Below are 24,983 nucleotides of genomic sequence, written 5' to 3' on the forward strand. Positions count from 1 at the left end.
CAAATTAGTAAAACACGATCTCCACTGTCTGAATCCATGTTGAATGTTCACTAAAACTCTTGTTTCTACGATGTGCTGCTCAATCTTTTCCTAAATAATTCCCTTTATTAATTACAGTGATGCATGTTTAGCTTTGAGACCTGTAATGACAGTTCATGGTGCAGTTCACTTGGCTATCTTTTAATCCTTGCTACTGCCCTTCTTAAGCTTGTGTTCAGAATTCCTCAGTGTGTTCAGGTGTCATCAGCCTATTAATTTTCCATTTCAGCTTATCGGGGCTGTCATATGGGTGGGTAATATGTTTCAGTTCAGAAGCTGAGTGCCATTGGTAGGGTTATGTTGTTATTTTCACAGTAGTTTTTTTTTTTTTACCTTTCTCTTGGTGACAGTTTGGGCTTTATCACTGCATATTCATTTTGGTTAATCCTGTATTTTCATTGTTAAACTTCAAAAACATTTTGAAAAAAAAATCACTCTGTTATGTACTACACACTCCAAGCAATATTCAGTTTTGTGTTGTCATTTGACATATACTTTTTAATGCGGTGATAGCATACATTATGCATCACACTATACACAATAACATCAGACTGCCTGAATAAGAATGCAGCAACAAGTAGATCCTAATAGTATTAAACTGAATCTTCACTTATGCAGTATTGTTTTCAAATTTTAGATTTTATGAAACATCAGTAGATTTATTTAACAGCTGGAAACAAAGATTTGATGATGTGTTAATCCAGGGGTCTCAGACTCTCTTTTTGAAGGGCTATATTAAGCTAAGTCAAGTGGTTTTACTGTCATACCCTCCATACACCATATTGCAGCATACTGTACAAGTGGCACAAAATAATGTTCCTCAGGACCATGTTGCAACATATGCATAAACAAAGGACAAATGCAAGACAGATAAAGTACTATAAATAAATAAATAATATCACGATTTAGGCTGAAAACTGATGCTTTGCAGCCTTTTTCTTTAAGAGAAGCCATAATGTGTACCGTTGTCAGGGTCATGTCCCATCGTTTCTAGGGGAGGGGTCTACAGGGTCATGACCTTGACTTACTCAAGAACCGGCATAATAGGTCAGCCTTTCGCTAGGAACCTTATCTGATCTGCAGATAAAATCCTTAATATCATTTTGATCTATTGTGCGCTTTCTGTTCTTGTATTACCTTTTATTTAACCTTTATTTTGCCTGTCATTTGATACAGTTGATATGGTTTATTTTTTATTTTCTTTGGTTTTATCTTTTGCCCACTTCTCCCAGTTTACTCACAAAATCAGTTCTCCTGTTTTCCTGCTGAGTCAGGATAAATAATAGGTAAGTGAACAGATAGCAATAATTTTATTGCTCCAGCGATTAATTGCTGTTAATAAAATATGGAATTAAATTCTATTTGTTGAATTTTATTATGCTTATCAAAATAAATCCTTTATTAATTGTACTTTATGGGCTTTAAATTCTCTCTGCAGTATGTGATCTTTGTTTTACACAGATTAGTACAACATTTTCATTAGTAAATTTTGGCTTTCTTTTAAAACTGCTATGATTCAGGTCTGCTGCTAAGTGGGAGGTGAACGGCTATGACAAAATATACGTTTTTCAGCTGCCATAGCTAACCTTGTTATTGTAAAGATAAACAAAACAATCCATAAGAGTAATATATCAAGCTGAACTGGACCACATTAAATATTCCCATTTAATATCCAATCCATTGATAATAGCTAAGGTCTAATTAATCATTTCTCTGGTCAACAAATATTTAACATCCTGCGTTGATTACTGTTTCAAATTAAACCTCATATGATAACAGGAGAATGGATAGGGGAGAAGGAAGATAAACTCTTTATACTGACAACTTGAAACTCACAAGTTTATTCAAGACTTAAGGCCTTGAATACATTGATGTTCTACAATAAATGACCTTCTATTTAATAATTGTCTAATGTGTCTCTATTTTTCTTCCACATGTTATTGGTGTTCTTGTTCCACACATAACACGTTTCTAATATTGTAAGTTTTCCTTTCTGAGAATATCATAAAAATGTGTGTAAACCAGAGCAAATTGGCTCAGCCCTTCACTTTTGTCTCTTATTTCTTTATTGAAACAAGTAAGAATGATGACGAAGATATACATGCGCAAATCAGAACGAGTTCACTGGTCACCTTTTGGTTCTTGTTATTATCATCTTAATATTGTCCACTAATAAAGAGGAACAGAAAAAATTAACTATAATAACAGTTTAAGAGTATGAAAAAGAAGTGTAACAAATCTTAAAGACTGACTGAAAACTAAGTTAAAGAAGTTCCAAAAATGAAACCGAGGTTAAGCCCCTTACGTTAACGTGACTGAACTCAATAATTTATTATGATTTTTTTTCCATTAACTAAGAAACTGTCCATTACCTCTGTTCTTCATCCAATGCAAAAATACTGCACCAAGGAGTCCAAGAGCGAAGAGAAGAAACAGAAATGTGACTGCAAAAGCAGCTTTCCATGAAGAACTGGTGTGGAATAAATCCTCTGCAAATAAAAAGAAAAGGAAATACTAGCAATACATACAGTATACATTTATAGAAATTTAATTTTTCCACTTTTATTATTTATTTTGCAGAAAATCATTATATCTGAGGAATACTTTTTCTAAGAAAATTTTGTTTTACGCAACAAGTGAACTTTTATTTCCTCTGATAAGTAACATGTCTTTGACAGGGCAGGCATGTTAAATAATGCCACCTGTGACTTGGTACATTTTCCATGGCCAATCATTACTCAGCATGGGATGATACACTTAATTCACCTACTGTGGTATCGGCTTTACAACGTGGTGTTCCCACAATATAGTGCATCCTTGTAACAATGAACAAAATAATAAATAAAAAGTAAATAATTATACTATTTTTTGGAACTAATATGTTAAATAATCAATGAAGATAAGTAATTCTTCATTGCCTCTACATGACCCACTAAAAACAGTTTAAGTCAAATTTTGTAACTGTGAAAATGAATGCAAAACAAAATTTGCCTGCTTTATTTTCCTTTCACAGTTTTCTAAATACTTTGGCACATTCAAACTTTGTCTTGCAAGCTAAAATATGTCTGCTCTTTTTTAACTAAACATGTGCTTTGCAAACTTAAGAGCCATTTAATAGAGATTGTACATGTGACTGACACTTTAATAACATTCCAGAAACAGAAAATTTACAGAATGATACAATTAGTATATTCACAATACAATTTGTTTAAAATCAAGAAGAAGAAGAACAAAATCACACACTGATATGTAGCTTCAAAGTGTGCCTGTGCCGACCTCATACTCAAAAGTTCATGATGAAACAAAGCTGTGCAATTAACATTATAAGAAATCTGAAACCTTTAAAATATTGAAAGGTAATATATAAATAAGGCGTGTGACAGCAATTCCAAAGTTTCATAATTTACAGTATCATAAAATTATACTATTTTTAATTGTAAAGAACTAATTGAACAGGTAGTTCATATGCAGGTAAGCATATTTGGACCTGTCCAGTACTTGGATGGGGGCTGCTGCTGGAAGAGGTGTTGGTGAGGCATCAGGGGGTCACTAACCCTGTGGTTTGTGTGTAGACCTCCAATGCCCCAGCACAGTGAAGGGGAGACTGTGCTGTGCTTTTAAGACATAAAACATCCTTGGGCTTCTTTTGAAAAGATTAAGGTCTTTCCAGGTGTATAAGTACAAAGTTGGTTAAGTTTGTAGATGATACCACGCTAGGTGGATTGGCAGATAATCTCAGATCATCTGAATCTTTACAGAGGGACTTGGACAGCATACAGGCTTGGGCAGATTTCAGGCAGATGAAGTTTAATGTAAGTAAATGTAAAGTAATAAATGTAGGGAGTAAAAATGTTAGGTTTGAATACACAGTGGTAGGTGTGGAAATCAAAAGTATGCCTTATAAGAGAAGGTTTTAGGAGTTGTAGTGGATTCAACACTATCAACTTCCAGACAGTATTCAGAAGCCTTTGAGGGCTAACAGAATGTCAGGTTATATAGCGCCCTGATGTGTGGAGTACAAGCCCAAGGAAGTTCTGCTCAAGCTTTGGTCCTCACAGGTGGCGCAGTGGTAGTGCTGCTGCTTTGCAGTAAAGAGACTGTGGAAGACTGTGGAAGACTGTGGATTTGCTTCCCGGTTCCTCCCTGTGTGGATAGCGCTTTGAGTACTGAGAAAAGAAAAAATTTCTCTCCAAAGTCCTGGAAAAAATAGTTGCAGCACAACTTCACGATCATCTGAAACTGAACAATCTGTTTGAAAAGTTTCAGTCTGGTTTTCGCCCTGGCCATAGCACTGAAACAGCCCTGGTCAGGGTCACCAATGATCTTCTGATGACGGCAGATACTGGTTCACCTTCACTACTTATCCTCCTTGACCTGACAGCTGCTTTTGACACAATAGACCATAACATCCTTCTTCACCGCCTGCAATACACTATTGGACTCTCAGGAATTGTTCTAAATTGGTTTACATCATACCTGACTGGCAGAACTGAGCATGTCGCCCTTGGCAGCGCAAAGTCCCACACCCACAACGTCGCCTGTGGTGTTCCACAGGGCTCTGTGCTGGGCCCTATCCTTTTTACTATCTACATGCTCCCCCTTGGAACTGTCATTGGCAGACATGGTTTATCGTTCCATTGCTATGCCGATGACACTCAGCTTTACCTCAGGACTACTCCCACCTCCTCTACTGCTCCTCTGCCAATATCTACATTGTCTACCTGCCTGGAGGAGATAGAGGCTTGGATGAGGCTCAATTTTCTTCAGTTGAACAGATCCAAAACAGAAGCCATCTTAGTTGGTACATCACATCATCTTCGCTCTTCTACCATCACCAGTATTACTTTCTCTGGCCAAAATATTCCTCTTTCCACATCTGTTACTAATTTGGGTGTTAGAATGGACTCCCAACTTACTTTTGACACCCACATCAAATATCTCTGTAAGTCATCTTTTTACCATCTCAAGAACATCGCCAAACTCCGCCCACTACTCACCCTGGCAGATGCAGAGAAGCTCGTCCATGCCTTTGTCTCTTCCAGGCTGGATTACTGTAATGCACTCCTCATTGGGATTCCTGGCAAGAGTATCCAGAGACTCCAGTATATTCAGAACAGCGCTGCCAGGATCCTGATGAGGGTGCGAAAGCATGATCACATCACCCCAATCCTGAAAACCCTTCACTGGCTCCCTGTTTCATTCAGAATAGAGTACAAGGTCTCCCTTCTTACCCATCAGTGCATTTATGGACATGCCCCTCTTTATCTACAGGAACTCCTTACCCCCCATAACTCCTTACGTTCCCTCCGCTCTGTACTCACTAACACTCTTCAAGTCCCCAGAACTAAGCTCAGCAGCATGGGTGACAGGGCGTTTTCATCGGTGGCGCCGAGTCTGTGGAATGCCCTCCCTGATTACCTGAGAGCCCCACAGTCGACTGAGGCCTTTAAGCGAAACCTAAAAACTCATCTTTTTAGAAAGTCATTTTGTTAAAGTATTTTATAGACTCTTCTGTTCTTTTTTTTATTTTATTATTCTATTTTTACTCTGTAGCACTTTGGGATTGCTAAAATATAAAGTGCAATATAAATAAAATTTATTATTATTATTATTATTAAAAGCGCTATATAAATATAATGAATTATAATTTATTATTATTATAATGCACTGGTGAGGCCTCGTCTGGAGAACTGTGTTTCAGTTTTGTTCTCCTGGCTGCAAAAAGGACATAGTAATGCTGGAAAATGTCCAGAGAAGAGCGACTAGGCTGATTCCAGGGTGAATTATGAGGAAAGATTAAAGGATCTGAGCCTTTTCAGTTTAATCAAAATAAGATTAAGAGGAGGCATAATTGGGGTGTTTAAAACTGGGTGTTCTGTCCCAGATGCTGAATTTGTCAATCTCTTACTTTCATACTGACTAGTAATTCTAGTAGGTAGTGATGTGATACTGTAGGAAGTGCTGCTGTCCCTCAGTTCCAGGAGACTACAACTGAATTGTTGCCCACCGACTATCTGTGAGCATTTTGCTTGTTTCTCCAATGTCTGCTGGAGCACTTCTCCAGTAATGATGTGCAGATTAAGTTAACTGGCCAGTCTCTGATTGTATTCTCTAATAGACTCCCATTCCATTCTGGACTGTTTCCAACCCGGTGAACCCAAATTGGTTTAAAGGAATACTACACCCAAAAAATAGCATTTTCTTTTTGTTACTTAACCCCTGAAATAATGGGCAAGACATTTTTTAATCACATATTTTCATGAAATATGGCAATAATAAATATTGTGATAGAATGGGTCTCTATGAAGAAAAGCAAACAATATAAAAACATCCATGAAAAAATGTCACATTATTGTGTCTCCTAATCTATATGTTGTCATCCAATCATATACGCTCAAAAGGACCCTCAGGTTGTAGTTTCTGACAAACGAGACTATCCATCCATCCATTTTCCAACCTACTAAATCCGAACACAGGGTCACAGGGGTCTGCTGGAGCCAATCTCAGCTAACACAGAGCACAAGGCAGGAACCAATCCCGGGCAGGGTGCCAACAAACCGCAGGACACACACAAACACACCCACACACCAAGCACACACTAGGGCCAATGTAGAATCGCCAATCCACCTAACCAGAATGTCTTTGGACTGTGGGAGGAAACCGGAGCACCCGGAGGAAACCCACGCAGACATGGGGAGAACACGCAACTCCACGCAGGGAAGACCCGGGAAGCGAACCCAGGTCCCCAGGTCTTCCAACTGCGAGGCAGCAGCGCTACCCACTGCACCACCGTGCCGCCTAGGGTAAGTGCAAATTTCTTACAAAGTAAATGCTGGAATCGTTGGTGGCATGGTGGCTCAGTGATAGCGCTGCTACCTCGCAGTAAGGAGACCTGGGTTCTCTTCCCGGGTCCTCCCTGCGTGGAGTTTGCATGTGCTCCCCGTGTCTGCGCGAGTTTCCTCCAGATGCTCCGGTTTCCTCCCACACTCCAAAGACATACAGGTTTAGTGCATTGGCGATCCTAAATTGTCCCTAGTGTGTGCTTAGTGTGTGTGTGCCCTGCGGTAGGATGGCGCCCTGCCTGGGATTTGTTCCTGCCTTGTGCCCTGTTTTGGCTGGGATTGGCTCCAGCAGAGCCCCCGTGACCCTGTGTTAGGATATAGTGGGTTGGACAATGACTGACTGACTAAATGCTGGAAACTTGGAAAGTGTCAGCAATTAACATTAAATTTGGTAATTTTTTTTATTGTTTTTACTTTGCTTTGTGTGTAATTGTTCAGTAGAATTGCAGTGCAAGAACGTTTGATAACTCCATATGTAATGAATTACATATCACTATCATTAGTGACAAATTCAGCAAAGAGAACTTTGGTGGCAACACTGCCTAAACTGTTCTGCTGGTTAGAGGCGATATGAAGGACAGATCTAAAAGAATTAGTTTTGGGTAAGAGTAGAATATCAACAGTTTGGAAAGAAGCAAAGGAGAAGATAAAGGTTCAAAGGGAAAATCCAGAAAGGCAGAAACAGAACATCTGGAGAAAAGAGTCTGGGACATTCAATGGCTGGCATGGGTCATCAAAAGTGACAAAGAGGGATCAGGTTCAAGACCCATCAGATAGCGCTTACGAGGAGTAGGATAAATTCTATAAACAAATTTTAATTGGGTTTATTGATGATTAGGATTTTGAGAAAAGTGTTTTATATTATGAAATATGGTAAACCAGGCAAGAGGAGTAGAGGGAAGAGAAAGGTCTCTAAGCAAAACTGAAACTAAGGGGACAGGTTTATAAGCTCAGTTACACAATACAGCATAGAGGCTGGAAACTGACCAGTTAGATTTTTAACCAGAGAGGTTTTCATTCATTTTAAACAGGTCTAAAATAACAGGAATATCTGAAGACACTTTATGTAGGTAAAAGAGAACATCACCAGCAGAGAGGGCAAAATTTGTAAGAAGAGCTGTGTCAAAATATAGGCATTGGCAGCTGAAAGTTATGGAATCCTACTGCCAATGGTTCAAGGAAAAGATTGAAGAGGATAGGGGAAAGTGGACATACCTGTCTAGTTCCTTTTTCAATAGGGAAGGAATGAGAGATGGAAGAGTGTGTGACGACAGCTTCTGTGGGAGAGGAATATTAAGTTCTGCTCAAATTTATAAATCCATTACTGAAACCCATTCTCTCCACCACCTACCACAAGAAAGGCCAGTTTGTGCAATCAAAAGCCTTCTCTGCATCAAGTGAGAGGAGTACTGTGGGAGTCTTGAGATCCTGGGCAGAATCAATCACATGTACCATCCTTCAAACATTATCTGAGGCTAACCTGTGAGCTAGTAAAGCCAATTTGATCAGGGTGAGAACCAATTTATGAATAATTTTCTGTAACTAATGGACAAGAAGCTTAGTTGAAAGTTTAGCATCTGTATTCACAAGTGAGGGGGTCCTGACAAACTGACATAATGTAGGATCCCTACCCTTTTTAAGAGCAATATAATAACAGCCATTTTAACTATTGAATTCAGATGACCAGATGAGGTTGCCACCTTGATTATATTAACAAGAAGGACAGATAATTGCTTCTAATAGAATGTAATTATCTCAGATGGAATCCCCTCCAAACCTGGAGCCTTACATGCAGCCGTTAAGTGCAAGGCCTCCTTGACTTCAGCTAAGGTGATGGAGCTATCCAAGAGAGATGCTTTATCATTTGTGAGGCGCAGAAGTGGTAGCTTGTCAAGAATAAAGTTGTCAAAAGTTTGAGAATATCAATAAGTATCAATTTTTACATTTTAAAATTATTTCAATACTCATTTCTCATAGTATTGATTCTGCAGACTGTCTATGATTGTATGTCCGGTTCACCATGGCAACCCCATTTCCATCCACTCACAGCTGTTAATATGGCGGCTTTAGTGGCTTCAGATCCCCACAGTGTTCAATTGCATATACAGTGGTACAACTCCTCCGTGTGTTCATGTACTTCCAGCTGAACTTCAAGGCATGTATTTAGTATATTAAGGCTCAATTTAAGGCTAACAAAAGCACATTTCATGGAAAGCACATTAACAAGCTAGTTTTTATTTTAAAAAATTTGGAAGTTACAAAGACATCACATTCTGTTTACAGAAAAATGCTGCGTGCACGTTCTGCATTTATGCAAAACCTGTAAGTGTGTAAGTGATCTGTTTATGTGTTAATTTTCTGAACAACTGTTTACAAAAGACCTCATTAATATTTTTTTTTATTTGAAAGTTTATATAATGTTTGTTTTAAAATTTTGATGTATATTGTTTACAAAAGATTGTAATACTTATTTGGTTATTTAATGACATTTGTAACATTTCATTCTACAACCTTAGTAAAATTGCTTTAATCCTAGACCAGATCTGAACTTCTTTACTTTTTATTGTTTACAGAACTTTGCTCTTACCTTTTACAAAAAGATTGTACTACTTGAAGTATTTGCATTTAATTTCTACAATTTCTATTATTTGTTTTCATTAGTGTAAAGAATTTAATTATACAGAATTGTAGTTCATTGATATAAATATTTATTGAGTTTCATAATATTCTGTATTGAGTATCGAAAATGATATCAAATATCAAAACTTTTGTTAGTATCATATCAGAGTTTGGTTTTGTGATAACCCTAGTCAGGAAGGCTGTAGCTCTCTTCACAACAACACAGACACAGGTCGGTTCTTATAAACGGGCGTTTATTGCTTGGGCTCTTGTTACTCACACCTCCACACCTTGAGAACTCGTTGGCCGCTTATCATGAAAAGAGGTCCTTAAATCACTTTGTTTTAGCTTCAGACGGTTCAGTTTGAAACCCTTTTTGCAACATGGCAGAGCCGCGCGAGAGACATCCGCCCACCTGCGCTTCATGGGGCAAGTCCTTCTCATGTTCTCCTGATAACCCCTAAGTGCGTTCTTGCGAGACATTACTTTACATACAGTACATACAGTTAGGTCCATAAATATTTGGACAGAGACAACTTTTTTCTAATTTTGGTTCTGTACATTACCACAATGAATTTTAAATGAAACAACTCAGATGCAGTTGAAGTGCAGACTTTCAGCTTTAATTCAGTGGGGTGAACAAAACGATTGCATAAAAATGTGAGGCAACTAAAGCATTTTTTTAACACAATCCCTTCGTTTCAGGGGCTCAAAAGTAATTGGACAATTGACTCAAAGGTTATTTCATGGGCAGGTGTGGGCAAGTCCATCGTTATGTCATTATCAATTAAGCAGATAAAAGGCCTGGAGTTGATTTGAGGTGTGGCGCTTGCATGTGGAAGATTTTACTGTGAACAGACAACATGCGGTCAAAGGAGCTCTCCATGCAGATGAAAGAAGCCATCCTTAAGCTGCAAAAACAGAAAAAACCCATCCGAGAAATTGCTTCAATATTACGAGTGGCAAAATCTACAGTTTGGTACATTCTGAGAAAGAAAGCAAGCACTGGTGAACCCAGCAACGCAAAAAGACCTGGACATCCATGGAAGACAACAGTGGTGGATGATCACAGAATCATTTCCATGGTGAAGAGAAACCCCTTCACAACAGCCAACCAAGTGAACAACACTCTCCAGGGGGTAGGCGTATCGATATCCAAGTCTACCATAAAGAGAAGACTGCATGGAAGTAAATACAGAGGGTGCACTGCAAGGTGCAAGCCACTCATAAACCTCAAGAATAGAAAGGCTAGATTGGACTTTGCTAAAGAACATCTAAAAAAGCCAGCACGGTTCTGGAAAAACATTCTTTGGACAGATGAAACCAAGATCAACCTCTACCAGAATGATTAAGAAAAACATATGGAGAAGGCGTGGAATAGCTCATTATCCAAAGCATACCACATCATCTATAAAACACGGTGGAGGCAGTGTGATGGCTTGGGCGTGCATGGCTGCCAGTGGCACTGGGACACTAGTGTTTATTGATGATGTGACACAGGACAGAAGCAGCAAAAATGAATTCTGAGGTGTTCAGAGACATACTGTCTGCTCAAATCCAGCTAAACATAGTCAAATTGATTGGGTGGTGTTTCATAATATAGATGGACAATGACCCAAAACATACAGCCAAAGCAACCCAGGAGTTTATTAAAGCAAAGAAGTGGAAAATTCTTGAATGGTCAAGTCAGTCACCTGATCTTAACTCAATTGAGCATGCATTTCACTTGTTGGAAGACTAAACTTCGGACAGCAAGGCCCACAAACAAACAGCAACTGAAAGCCGCTGCAGTAAAGCCTGGCAGAGCATTAAAAAGGAGGAAACCCAGCATCTGGTGATGTCCATGAGTTCAAGACTTCAGGCTGTCATTGCCAGTAAAGGGTTTTCAACCAAGTCTTAGAAATGAACATTTTATTTCCAGTTATTTAATTTGTCCAATTACTTTTGAGCCCCTGAAATGAAGGGATTGTGTTAAAAAAATGCTTTAGTTGCCTCACATTTTTATGCAATTGTTTTGTTCACCCCACTGAATTAAAGCTGAAAGTCTGCACTTCAACTGCATCTGAGTTGTTTCAATTAAAATTCATTGTGGTAATGTACAGAACCAAAATTAGAAAAAAGTTGTCTCTGTCCAAATATTTATGGACCTAACTGTATTAAAGTCACTTCATAACAAATAAATTGGAACATGTAAATTTACTATATACATCATGTTTTTAAATTTAGATATTTAAAACTATATATTTATAAGGTTATGTAACACATTATAAAATCCATTATCTACAATATGAACTTTCCATTAAATATTGTTCAATAACATTTACAAAGGCATTGGTTAATAATCTGAGGATCAGTAGATGTTGAACCTTATTTAGTCCCAACAGAAGGTATTGTGGTAAATGTGTGGCACTTTCGAAGTCTTAGTGTAAATAATATATGGGTTTTATAATAAAGGGCCTCAATGTGGTAAATCAGAAGATCTGCTAGCTGATTCAACAGAGAATTGAGTTCAGTTCTAACTTTAACCATCTCTAGCTTGTTCCTTCTAATACTGAAAGTCTGGATTCTAAATCAAAGACTGCCTGATGCTCAACACAATGGATTGGTGAGATGGGAATGTAATAGCGAAGCACAGATAAATTGCCTTCCGAACTGCACAAGGATCATCTAATGATCTCTGGTTAAAACCCAGAAATGTGTTTAGTTTGCTTCCAAAACTGATAAAAAATGCTTTTATTTAAAAGAGATGGATTGAAATGCCAGCAAGAAGCACTTAAATGAGAATAAAGATGGCACAGCTGCATAAAAGAGACCTGATAAATAAAGAGTCCTCTGAAATAACAGAGAATGGGCTTAGTCTAATAAGAGAGTAATTGCTGCATTTGCATCAATTCTATCAAACAACTCATAGCCATGGAATTTAAGAAGTCAACTTGCTAGATCAAAAAAATGTGATGAATGGTAATAAGTATAAAGTGTATGCCTATACAATTGCCACTTTATGATTCCCCATTTCAGCTAAGACATAACAGAACCATCCAATTTTATTACTACCTACTTTGATATTGATCTTCAGACTGCTTCTGAAAAGGACAAGAACACCTCATTTTTGGAGGTAGCTGATGAAGAAGTTGTGATATGAAAGTATTTTTTTGACATTGATGAACATCAGTGGCCAGCGAGTGCAATTCCTGAATTAGGCCTATACATACCTGTATACTCACATTATTGGTAGAGAAAGTCTATCACACATTGATATAATTTCCAGGTCCTGACATTCCAAGAAATAATGTGAATACCTTGGAATGTCAGTATCATTGAATTTAGCACAAGTTTTTCCCAATTCAGGATCCCACCCGCATACCCTCCCACAACACATAATACTTTTCCCCAAACTTCCTCTCCCTCCCCAAAGAGCAAACACCAAACTAACTGCCACGGATCCCGCATTAATTACGTAAACTACAGTCCTAGTTAAAAATCTTTTGTGCGTATAAAAGCATAGTCTTTGTAAACAACTGGAATGATTTTTGAGAAATGCTTGGATTTTTCAAGAGAAATGATCAGCACCCTACCTCAAGAGGGTCTTTATTTTATCAAAAAATGTGGCAGCAAAATTGCCTGACAGACTGAGGAGAGCACCATCCAGGCCGCACTGTTGTGATCTTCAGTCACAGGTTGTTGTTTATCCCACCTGCTGTTACAATGAAGCTGCTACCCAAAACCACATTGTTGGGTATCTTGTAGCAAAATATAAATTAATTAATGACAAGAGGAAAAGGAGCATAATTAGACTAAGAGTTAAAATCTGATCTTCCACAGGGGTGGCCTAGATCAACAAATTAGGTAAGATTAAAACAAAACTATAACATCAGCTCAAAAGCACCTTTGCAGTTTAAAATGCTGTCTGGTAAACATTCACTCTCTAGAAAATAAAGCTGCTTTGATAAATTATATTATATTATGTACAAAGTATGAATTGTGTCTTCTTACAGAAACCTGGCTTAGTAAAATCTGAAACTATTCCTTTAGGTGAGGTATCACTTGTCAATATACACATTTATTATATTTTAGCATTTATTCCCATTATATTATTTATTATTAGTTAACATAGAATAAGAGTAAGGTCCGATGGCCAGGGAGGACAGAAAAAATTCCAGACGGCTGGAGAAAAAAATAACATCTGCAGGGGTTCCAGGCCACAAGACCGCCCAGTCCCCTCTGGGCATTCTACCTAACATAAATGAAATAGTCCTCTTTGTATTTAGGGTTCTCACGGAAGGATTTGATGATGATGGTCATGCAGACTTCTGGCTTTTAATCCATCAATCATCATCAATCATCCATCCATAAATTCAACAATGATTCCAATCTAAGTTATCCCTCAGTTGGATAATCAACAAGCAAAACAACTTTAGTTCTTTTTTTCTGTTAGCTTTATTACAAGTAGGCCTAGTGCTAGATTCCCTTTCAGTTCTGAACTGTCTGTGATTTTGACTTTGATTTTTGCCTTGTCCCATGCTTTGTTCACCCAGTTACTTTATGATCTTCTGGTTTTAAAATTGCATGTCTTCAAGAACGATTTTGCCTTGTGTTTCTTATCTTCCAGTCTTTAAGTTCTCTCACAACAATTCTTGGTGACACTGTCTCATAAAATACAGAGGGATCACGAGTGATTCTGAAATGAGAGCCAGTCACTCGGTTGGAAGAGGAATAGGCGGCAATTAAAGCATTATTTTTTTCAGATCTAATAAAAAAAAGACAAGCCATGGATTCTGTTGATTTGGGTGCCGCTGAAAATTTTACTATTATGAATTTTGGTAAATCTTGTGTATTAGAGATTAAGGATTTAAAAATTCCCCTTCATATTAACAGCGTGGCTGGGAAATTAATTGTGGAGGGTCCTAGTGAAACTATTAAATTCTCCTATTTCTATGCAGGTGTGAATTTTGCATTCTGAGAACATTTCATTTTTTGTTTTGCTCTTTTCTAATTCATTAGTCATTTTGGGCTTCCCCAAACATTAGAAAGTTATCTACTGCTAAGCAACTGAGCTTGCCCTAGAGCAGTGGCAGCATTGGCTGGAAGGAACATCCAGTGAACTCAATATTGTGAGGAAGAGGGCTATACACACACCTATAAAAAGCGGTCGCTCCTCCGAAAACTCCCTCTTAAATGCTGATACAATGGGAACAAATACAGTTTACCTCCTCTTTGCTCCGTTAGACGCTGGGCTGCTGCTGCGGCTGCTGTGTCGCATGATATGCTTCTCGCGCAGTGCTTCATATATTTAAAAGCATGTACAGCACCTGTCCTTTTTGCTCATTGCTTTATCTCTCTCTCCTCTCCCAGACATCCTCTGCTCCTGTTGGGGGTCCCGTTCCCGATGCGGCACCCCTATGAAGAGGAAGATATTTATGCATTCTTTTAATTGAGAGATGGAACTGTCCCCTCTGTCTACACACGGAGCTCGTTTTACTTCTGAAAGAGATATATGTTCGTTTGAAGTGTTTGAATAAAGTTCCTGTCTCTAAAATCTCCTGTGTTTCTGTGCAATTCTGTGACCCAAGCGTGACAATATATTTACTGATCACAAAAACTTACCATACATGAAATCTGCTAAACATTAAAACACTAGCAAGCTCAGTGATCATTATTTTTAGCAGATTCAATTCTGTAGTTGCATATTACCCTGGGCATCATGATCTGAATATGGTTGTTGCACAACAAGACTCAGTTATTAATTTTTTTAGCTTGTTGGTGAAGTGATGGTTGAGGTTCCTAATTTGTTACACAATTCTTTGTAAAATGCATGGGCTTCTAATCCCTCTGCACTTTAGTCATTGAGGACCACTTTTTCAAAGCTGCCCATGTTGGTCCATTAAAATCCTTGTCCATGACAAAATATTTGTAATTATTTCCATTTCCATGGAGTCCTGAGGTCTGTTTTCTTGGCTTGTGGAGCTCAATTTATCTCAAAACTTTTGGTTTTTTAAAAAGAAAGTTGTGACTGATGTAAAACTGACTTCAGTTTAACCATCCTGAGTGTAATGGACTATGGGAGAGGGCTAATCAAGAATTGGAAAAGTTTTTGTGTTGTGCAGTTAAGGATATTCAGCCTGACTGGGTAGATGTTTTACCTCTATCTGAATTTTCACATAATGCACTTTTCAGTTCTTCCTTGAAGAAGCCCCCTTTTGAATGGTAAAAAGGTTTTAAAACTCCTACTTTGAGATGTAGCGAGTCACCCTTATCCCTCCCGACAGTTTCTGATTTCTTGTTATCTTTGTGGAATAGTTTGTCGGTACTGCATACATATTTATCACAGGCAGGTGCCTCTTCTAAGCTGTTTGTAGATAAGGGACGTAAAAAAAAAGTATGGCTTGCAAGTCGTAATAGTTGACTTTAAGTACCTTTGTATACATTAAATCCTTGGCTTATTGGACATTAATAATACATATATATATATATATATATATATATATATAGTCACACACGTGCACATGGGAGGCAGCTAAAGGGTTTGAGTAAGGGCAGTTCCGAGGCATGCCGGGATGTGGCAGAGTGCACTGACTCTTTTTCTCCCTTTCCTGTAGACCATTCACAGGAGATTCCACCCGGCTCTCTTGACGTCACTTCCGGGACCGAGCCTATGGAAGGAAACCTTGCTGGCTCCAGCCCCTGTGATGTCACGTCCGGGCTGGAACCAGTGGCTGAAGAACATGAGCCCGGTCCCTATGATCTCACTTCCTGTCTTCCCCTTTAAAAGCCTGCACCTTCTCCCTCAGTTCTGTCTTGGACTCTGTTGTATGCACATCAGTGCAGTATTTCATTTAAAAACAACTTTTGCAGCCAGGAAACCAATTATACGGGTGGCTGCCCCAAACATTTCTATGACTCTGTCTGACATATATATATATATATAGTTGAAATAGTTTTACTGTCAAATAAATGCAAAGAGTACGCGAAACGTGTTTCGCCCTAATTTCAAGCGTTACCTTGTAGGTAACCACCCATACAATCAGATTGTGACACAGACTACGAATGCCATGAATGTAATTACCCCGATCTACATGCTGTCAAATAAACGAACCACATGCCGTGGCGCAACGTTAGGGGCATCGCCTCTGGCGCTGACGTCCGAGGTTCGACTCCCGAGAGGGAGTGCAGTGGAGTGTGTACGCCTGATGAGCCCAGAATTAGGGCGAAACACGTGTCACGTACTCTTTGCATTTATTTGACAGTAAAACTATTTCAACCATTCTATGATCTGCTTCTCACAAACTGAGGGCACCATGGCGGATGTTAGCAGATTGCTGGCCAACCACAAGTGTTACCTGGTAGGTAACCACCCATACAATCAGATTGTGACACAGACTACAAATTCCGTGAATATATATATATATATATATATATTTATATATATATATATATATATATAAATAAAATTGGGTGCCAAACAGGCAAATAGGCCTACAATGATTTTCTGTATATATAAAGTCAACGTCAGAATATAATAAGGCTTTGGAGTTATACATTCAAGACATTGACTTTATATATTCAGAAAATCATATTTGCTTGTTTGGCACCCCATAATATGATATTATATTATATATATAAAACTCTACTCTAACTAAAATATCAAGAACTCACGTCCTACGAGACAAGACTTTGTGCCAAGAGAAAATAAATAAATGACAAAGAGTAGATGACAAAGACAGCTGCTGTACAGGCTTTTAAATGTTCAAAGCGCCATGGCATGCAGCAGCAAGCCAGCAGCTGATCGAGCAAAGAGGAGATTAAAAAAACTGTATTTGGTTCCCATTGTTTCACTGTTTAAAAGGGGGTTTCGGAGGAGCGATCAAGTCTCCTTGGGGTGCGTTCAGTCCCACTCTTCACAACGTGAGCGGCAGAGACACGAAGTGGCTGGCGCATAGCGCAGGCCAGGGGGGTTGGCGAGCGAAACAAGCAGAAGGTAAGCCCCCTAGTATATATATATTGTCATGCCTGGGTCACAGAATTGCACAGAAACACAGGAGGTTGTAGAGACAGAAACCTTATTCAAACACTGCAAACGAACATTTGTCTCTTTTTCAAAAGTTTAAACATGTTCCATGACAAGACAGAGATGACAGTTCCCTCTTACAATTTAAAGAATGCAAACATATCTTCCTCTTCAAAGGAGTCAGAAGCAGAGAATGTCAGAGAGAGAGAAAAGCAATCAATCAAATCAAAATCTGATGGGTGCTGTTCGGGCTTTTAAGTATGGGAAGTACCGCACGAGTCGCATGATATAGCAGCCGAAAGTATGCCCAGAAAGCAAGGGAGCAATGTGAAGGTAGTCTTTCAGTGTTTTTTAGAGGAGCGTCCGTATCCTGTAGGGGTGCGATCAGCCCCCCAGCTCACTATATATATATATATATATATATATATATATATATATATATATATATATATATATATATACACACACACACATATATATACACATATTATATACACACAGAGAATTTGCATGTTCCACACAGCTATCTACAGGATGTGGAATTAAACCCCGTATATGAGATTCATGAGGCAGCACTGCTAACTCCACCATGCTGGTCATGAAAAATTATGCCATTAAACATTTTATTTTCAATTTCTATTTATTTATCCACTGTCTGTAAAACATTTACATTTTCTATCATGGTATTAATAAACTGTCACAAAATAAAAAGAAACCAATTCTAAAAGGTACCTTTAAAGCTTACTCACCTCTGATTTCTATATACGATTCAGGCTGTCTTTGCACTCCTCTGACACGACAGACAATTCCATCACTGTCCTTCTGAGAAACCTCAAGGTTACTCTTTACACTGTACAGTCCATCCTGGTCCATCACCAATTCAGTGTTTGAACGAGCAGAAATATCTGTATCTACGACATCTAACCACTGTACCTCAGGTATTGGGTGCCATCCGACAGATATGCAGGATAGTCCAATTCCGGCACCCTTGTGTCCATTTAATGACATGAGTGGTGTGCTGCCAGTGACTGTAAACACAAGATGTCTCTACATTAGCTTAGTGATTTGTTTTAAAAGCTGAAATAGTGGAAGCAAAATCTTTACTTACCAATGACCTCCAGGCTAAGGGAAGCATCTGAAAACCAGTTTGAGGTAATAACAGAGCAAGTATAGTTGCCTCGATCAGAGATTTTGATGCTTTTCAGAAGCAGAGACACATCGCCTTCCCCCAGACTTGGTTTGAAGAGCTCAGTCCTTTCCTGGTAACCTTTGTTTAGTTCATTTTCATTATTCTCCTGTGACACAAATATAAGTACTGAGCGCTCCTTCTCCTGTTTCAGCCATCTGATCTCCATTCCCTCTGCACTGATGTTGGATGACAAAGCACATGGCAGAACGATGTTCTCTCCAACATGACCAAAAACGGACGGTGATGAAACTACCAATGTAAATTTATCTAAACCAGGAGAAATATATAAAATAGGTTGTACTCATTCTTCTGTTATATTACATAATTATATAAAAACATATTGTAACAATAACAGCAACTTCTCCAATAGATCACACATACAAGAGGTGTTATATATGATCTGTAAAGTCAATGAGACAAAATAGAAGAAGGAGATAATTAGAATATAACACTGAATGAGAGAGAGGGAAAGAAACAGCTCCAAGGAAAGGGTTAGGATTTGTTGTTGGTGCAGGAATTGCACTGACCACATATCAACTTGTCAAAATGAAGAAAGGAAGTACAGACAACACAGGTGAAATGCTCTGAAAAAGATTAAACTTCCATAAACCTACAGCAGAATCCACACTAACTAGCTGCATTACAGGCGGGTATAGCAGCTACAAACTGCCCAGTTCAATCTAGGAGCCCAGCTCACATCCAAACAGTACATAAGAGCATCTTTTACAAACTCTTTTTATCTCCTGGCCATCAGACATTTAATTGGCATAAAGTTACCTGTTTCAATTGTGACCAACACTCCGTCATGAGAGGAACCCCAGTACCCATCAGTGTGGTTAATCAATTAAATGTTGCTAATAACCATTCTGCAGTTCACCTACTTTGGCTGTCCGACTGCTACCTGTGACACACTGCATGTTTATTTCTAATAGCTAGATTTTCAATTAGATACAGTTTCATATTTATTGACACTGTACTTATTTCAACTATTTATTGCAATTATTTTGTTTGTGTCTGCTATACTATGTCTTCGTGCCATGTACCACCTGTGTACTGCCACCATATACCTTTAAAAAAGTAGGAGTAGTAACAAGTACTCTTCTTTGTCCTGTAAGGTATAAAAACAACACACTGAATTGAATTTAATTGAAGTGATGTTTAGTATAGAGCAGAGGTTCTCAAACTTATTTTGTCTACCGCCCACTTTGAGAATCAATTATTTTCTAGCGCCCCCCAAAATTTTTAACTTTACCACATCTTAAAAATCACAAACGCATTCATTACTTTAATTATAGCGTGCCATATGTGTCTTATCCTGTTTCTGAGTTGAAACTTTTCAGACTTTCTAACTAACAGGAGCAATAAAAACGCAACTTTATAATATTTAAAAAGACTTTTATTCAAATTAACACAAACATTTCAATTAAAATTTTAAAACTTATCTAATGTGAAGGATGAATCTGATGATTTTTAACAAGTTTGTTAATATCAGGTTCGAATTTACTCAAAAACAGCCGTAAGTCACCGCGTTCGGTAACATGCAAACGATTCCTCTTTTTAGTTAGCAGCGTTGCCACAGCACTAAATCCATGTTCACACAAATATGACGATGGGAATGCTACCAAAAATCGTTGAAGAATCGACCACAATCCAGGGTACAATTGTGGGATTGGCTTTTGTAGCCAATATTCTTGGTAGCCATTTTTGAATTTGATTTTTATTTCCTCGTTCGTTGTCAGTTCTATAAGTTCTTCCTCAAGCTGGGATGATCCTGCTGTGTTGACATTTGAAAAAGGATCCAACACCCAGTCCGGTATTTCCAATTTTAAAATGTCCTGGAACCGTTCTTTGAAATCACTGTGGAGGTTCTCCAAATGTTGGCAGTAAACAAGCAAGTCGTCGTTGATGAAGGGTACTGCTGATAAATTAGGGAAATTGTGAAACTCACGTCTGCCGATGTTTTTCTTGTGTAAGAGCAGTTTGGCTACGAAAGCAGCAACGATATTTTTTGTTTTAATCAAGTTCAAGTCATCACCTTGAAGTTGGAGATTGATATCATTAAACAATTTATACAGGTCTGTCAAGTACACAATATCATTCTTTGATGTGATAAGGTTGTTGCGCAATTCTGTGTCTTTGTTTTCCAAGAACTCTATCACAGAGTCAAACAGATTATAAAATCGAGTCAGACAAGTACCTCTTGATAGCCAACGCACTTCTGTGTAAAACAGCAATCGGTTGAAATCTTCATCATTAACAACACAAAGCTGATTAAATAATCTGTCATTTAAAGAGCTCTTTCGGATTTTATTGACTGCTTTGATGACATGTTGCAGTGATTGAAACAGCCGTTCACTCAAACTTCTCGCAACCAAATGTTGTCGATGAATGACGCAATGAACAGCGAGCACATCTGGAATTTTATTTTTTTAAGTACGCTATGAAGCCTTTGTGACGCCCTGTCATAGCCGGAGTGCCATCCGTAGCAGCTGATATAATATTCTTCAAGGGAATTTCTTTCTCATCACAAAACTTTTCCAGTGTATTAAATATGGTTTCTCCAGTTGTATCTGTCTCTAAATTTCTAGCAAATAATAGTTCTTGACATATTTTCTCATCTTTAATAAACCTCACGTATGACAACAATAGTGCTTCATTAGTTGGTAAAGTGGACTCATCCAACTAAATTGAGAATTGACTAGTCTTCAGATGATTGCACAATGAGTCAAATGCTCAAAGGAATTTTTCGAATAATATCTGCCGCTGGTTTATGGAGCACAGTAGTTATTACTTCTTTTATTGCCGGTAAAATTAACTCTTCTCCAATAGTGTGTGGTTTGCCTGTTTGAGCAATTAACAAAGAGATATTGTACGAGGCTCGAAGTCCGTCATCGTCTTGCTTAGAAGCCGCTGAAAAAAGTTTTGATACAGTTGGCTGAGCTATGTACTTCTTTTCCAGGTCTTGAAAATAGGCCACATTTTTTTCTTTCTTATCTGGATGCATTTTATTCAAATGATCTTGTAGCCTAGAAGGCTTCATCGCTTCATTCGAAAATGTTTTTTGACAAAGAAGGCACATAGGCGAAGATGGATTTGTGGGATTTTCAACAAATCCGTATTTAATACATTCCACACTGTATTGCCGTCTCTTCTTTTTTGCTTCCGACATGGTTTTGTCTTTACAAATACGTGAGTAAAGTATCGAGCTTAAAAAACTTTCTAACGATTGCGTGTGAAAACGCTAATGAAAATAAAAGAAGTATTGCACGCTCTTATATAAGATTAAAATACAGCACGCACCGACAGGAATAAGACAAACATGCACAAACTTGTTTACCTCATTCGACGGAATTCGTACTGAGCAAGTTAGAATGGTAACCCTCATTTTTATCAAAAATAAAAAATATAGAAAATAAAAAATATCCAATTAAAAAATTGGTTTAGGGGTTAAGGCTAGGGCTAAGATTATTTTTTTATTTATACAAAAATTTCGAAATTTTTTAATTCGATATTTTTTATTTTCAATAAAAATGACCGGAATCAGTTAGAACAAGTATCAATGATCCGGCCGCTTGATACAGGATTGCACAAATCACGTTGTTTAATAAAAACTTGTTAAAACTTGATTGCTCATGGGCTACCTACGAAAGGCATGATAAATTATTTATATTTATACAATCAAACAGGACAGGAATAAGAACGAAATAATCGATGTAGTATAGTAGGTAGGTTTTGATTTTAGTTTAAATTTTAAAATATTAGAAAAAAAACACAAATCAGCCATTGCCCCCCCTAAACCGCTTCAACACCCCCCAATTTTCTCTGGGCCCTTTAACGCCCCCCTGTAGGCCTCCAGCGCCCACAAGGGGGCGTTATCGCCCACTTTGAGAAAGACTGGTATAGAGGTTTGTTATGTGATTGAAGACTATAGTTAGTTTTTAAATCTGGAACTCACAGCTCTGCTTGTAAGCATCTTGATTTTAGACACCTGTTTAGTCACATGGTCTTAACCCTTGATATGGCACGCTTCACTTTAGAGGATTTTTAATACAACAGACACACTTGGCTCTGTGTGAGTTTTGCATTAATATTAGTCAATAGCAGACTTCTGATCAAACAAATAACTTCTTCTTCTTCTTTCGGCTGCTCCCATTAGGGGTTGCCACAGTGAATCATCTTCTTCCATATCTTCCTGTTCTCTACACCTTGCTCTGTCATCCCCATCACCCGCATGTCCTCTCTCACCACATCCATAAACCTTCACTTAGGCCTTCCTCTTTTCCTCTTGCCTGGCAGCTCTATCCTTAACATTCTTCTCCCAATATACTGTATTCAGCATCTCTCCTCTGCACATGTCCAAACCAACGCAATTTCACCTCTCTGACTTTGTCTCCCAACCGTCCAACTTGCGCTGACTCTCTAATGTCCTCATTTGTAATCCTGCATCCTCGTCACACCCAATGCAAATCTTAACATCTTTAACTCTGACACCTCCAGCTCTGTCTCCTGCTTTCTGGTCAGTGCCAGCGTCTCCATCCCATATAACATAGCTGGTCTCTACCAACAACTAACATAGTCAGTTAAATCATAAACAAGTCTCAACATTTTTTTTCCCTTTCCAAGGTAAGTTTTCAAACTGTCAGTGCTCTGCTGGCTTCACTCAGACCCTTTTTTAGTGAAAAAGAAATTCAAGAGACAAAAACAGTGAGTAATTTCAAACTCTCACATAGTCATACTGAAGTTCTTTTTTTTATTTTTTTTTTTATGCCTGGATATTTCACTAGGCATGATTTACAGAAGTGATATAAGATGTGCAACACTGTATTAATCTATGTTGTGTTGTATTGTTCCACTGCAAAAGACAAACAAAGCTGGTGATTCAGATTTTGTACACAGATCACAGGGTCCATAGTTTGAATTTTGGCTGGCTGGGTTAAAGTACAGTGCATGTCAGAAATGTTTTATCAATAAAATGGGAGCACACATTTTAGACTTTTAACTTTGTTTGCACTACACTGCACTGAATCATAATGTCATCCACAATGAAAAATTTAGGTCAACTGTCCTAAGTCTCATTGACTGATAACACACACCACACACACACATCCACAACCCTTCTGTTCTGTTAAGTCAAGAATTTGCTGTAGTAATGAAACCATCACAGAATAAAGAAGCAGGCATGTCTAAAGAAATCAAAAAGCCAGTCATGTCATAATTGCATTTTGAACTAGCAAATCTTTATAACAAAGTATATGTTAAAAGTAAATTAAAGTATTGTAACCATTTTGGGTTTTTTATCAACATTTAAAATTAATGTTCTTTATTAGGCATTTCATATTCTTCTTTAGGGAAACATTAAGTTAAAGTATTTGTCTCACTATTATTTTAAAAAAATCCACGACGAGACAAGACGTTTTGGAAGATCTTTTCAAGTCCTGCGAGACGAGACTTTTAACATGAGATTGCTTCAAGTCACGCCCTCTTCTCAATTATATTCAAACACACACATGGTCCACTCACATCTCATTCGTGTGAATGCTTTTGACAGACACATTTCCTGCTCTCTTAGCTCTTATAAATTTTTATGTTGTCCTCACTTTAAGTTCCCAATTAAAGAAGACGTATTATGTCCAAATCTTATTGATGAATTTCATCCCAAAGGGTTATCAACCGGAGAAATGAGTACATGGGCAATTCTAACACTGAGAAACGATGAAGTCAAATGAATTAACGCAAAAATTGTCAATCGGTTACACAGCAAATTGGTTAAATGCATATCAATAGACTATGCTGAAACAGTTGGTGGTGATCGTGTGGAAGATGAAAACATCACCTTACAATATTCTGAAGAATAACTATAACCGTTAACACTGTCCGGTCTTCCACCACCCGAATTACTGTTGAAAGAAGGATGTATCCCAGAAAGGTAATGTAGTAAATCTTCCCAGGATAACTTTAGACAACAAAGGAGATCTTGAGTCAGTTTATTTATTAGAGAGAAAGAAACGAAATTCTCTCACAGGCAGTAATATGTTGCATTGTCACGATGTAAGTCCAAACACAGACTCAAAGTTCAATATGATATTGATGAAAATTTAATTCAAAAAATTGTTTTTACTGAAGTTATACAGTAAAAGTATAAGTTTAAAAAATATTTGCATGTTAATTTCAAAGCCAAACAGAATGAAATTGTATAACGCAAAGAAAAACTCGAACGCAACATGAAACATAATTTACTTTCAAATTATTACATTTTACTAATTTTTTAATATGGTTAATTACTTGCTGT

At 37.9% G+C, this 24,983-nt stretch overlaps 1 protein-coding gene across 1 annotated transcript in view; it reads right to left on the reverse strand.

The window, feature by feature from the left end:
- The window catches only part of LOC114666343 (butyrophilin subfamily 1 member A1-like), a 116,756-nt gene that overhangs the window by 67,096 nt on the left and 24,677 nt on the right, over nucleotides 1-24,983 (reverse strand). The window contains exons 3-5 of the mRNA XM_028821160.2: nucleotides 18,614-18,961; nucleotides 18,255-18,533; nucleotides 2,412-2,528 (exon numbers count right to left, since the gene is read on the reverse strand). Coding sequence (XP_028676993.1) covers nucleotides 2,412-2,528; nucleotides 18,255-18,533; nucleotides 18,614-18,961 — 744 coding nt within the window. The remainder of the gene's footprint in view (nucleotides 1-2,411; nucleotides 2,529-18,254; nucleotides 18,534-18,613; nucleotides 18,962-24,983) is intronic.

The sequence above is a fragment of the Erpetoichthys calabaricus genome, chromosome 16 (genome assembly GCF_900747795.2).
Source record: "Erpetoichthys calabaricus chromosome 16, fErpCal1.3, whole genome shotgun sequence".
Taxonomy (NCBI): Eukaryota; Metazoa; Chordata; class Cladistia; order Polypteriformes; family Polypteridae; genus Erpetoichthys; species Erpetoichthys calabaricus.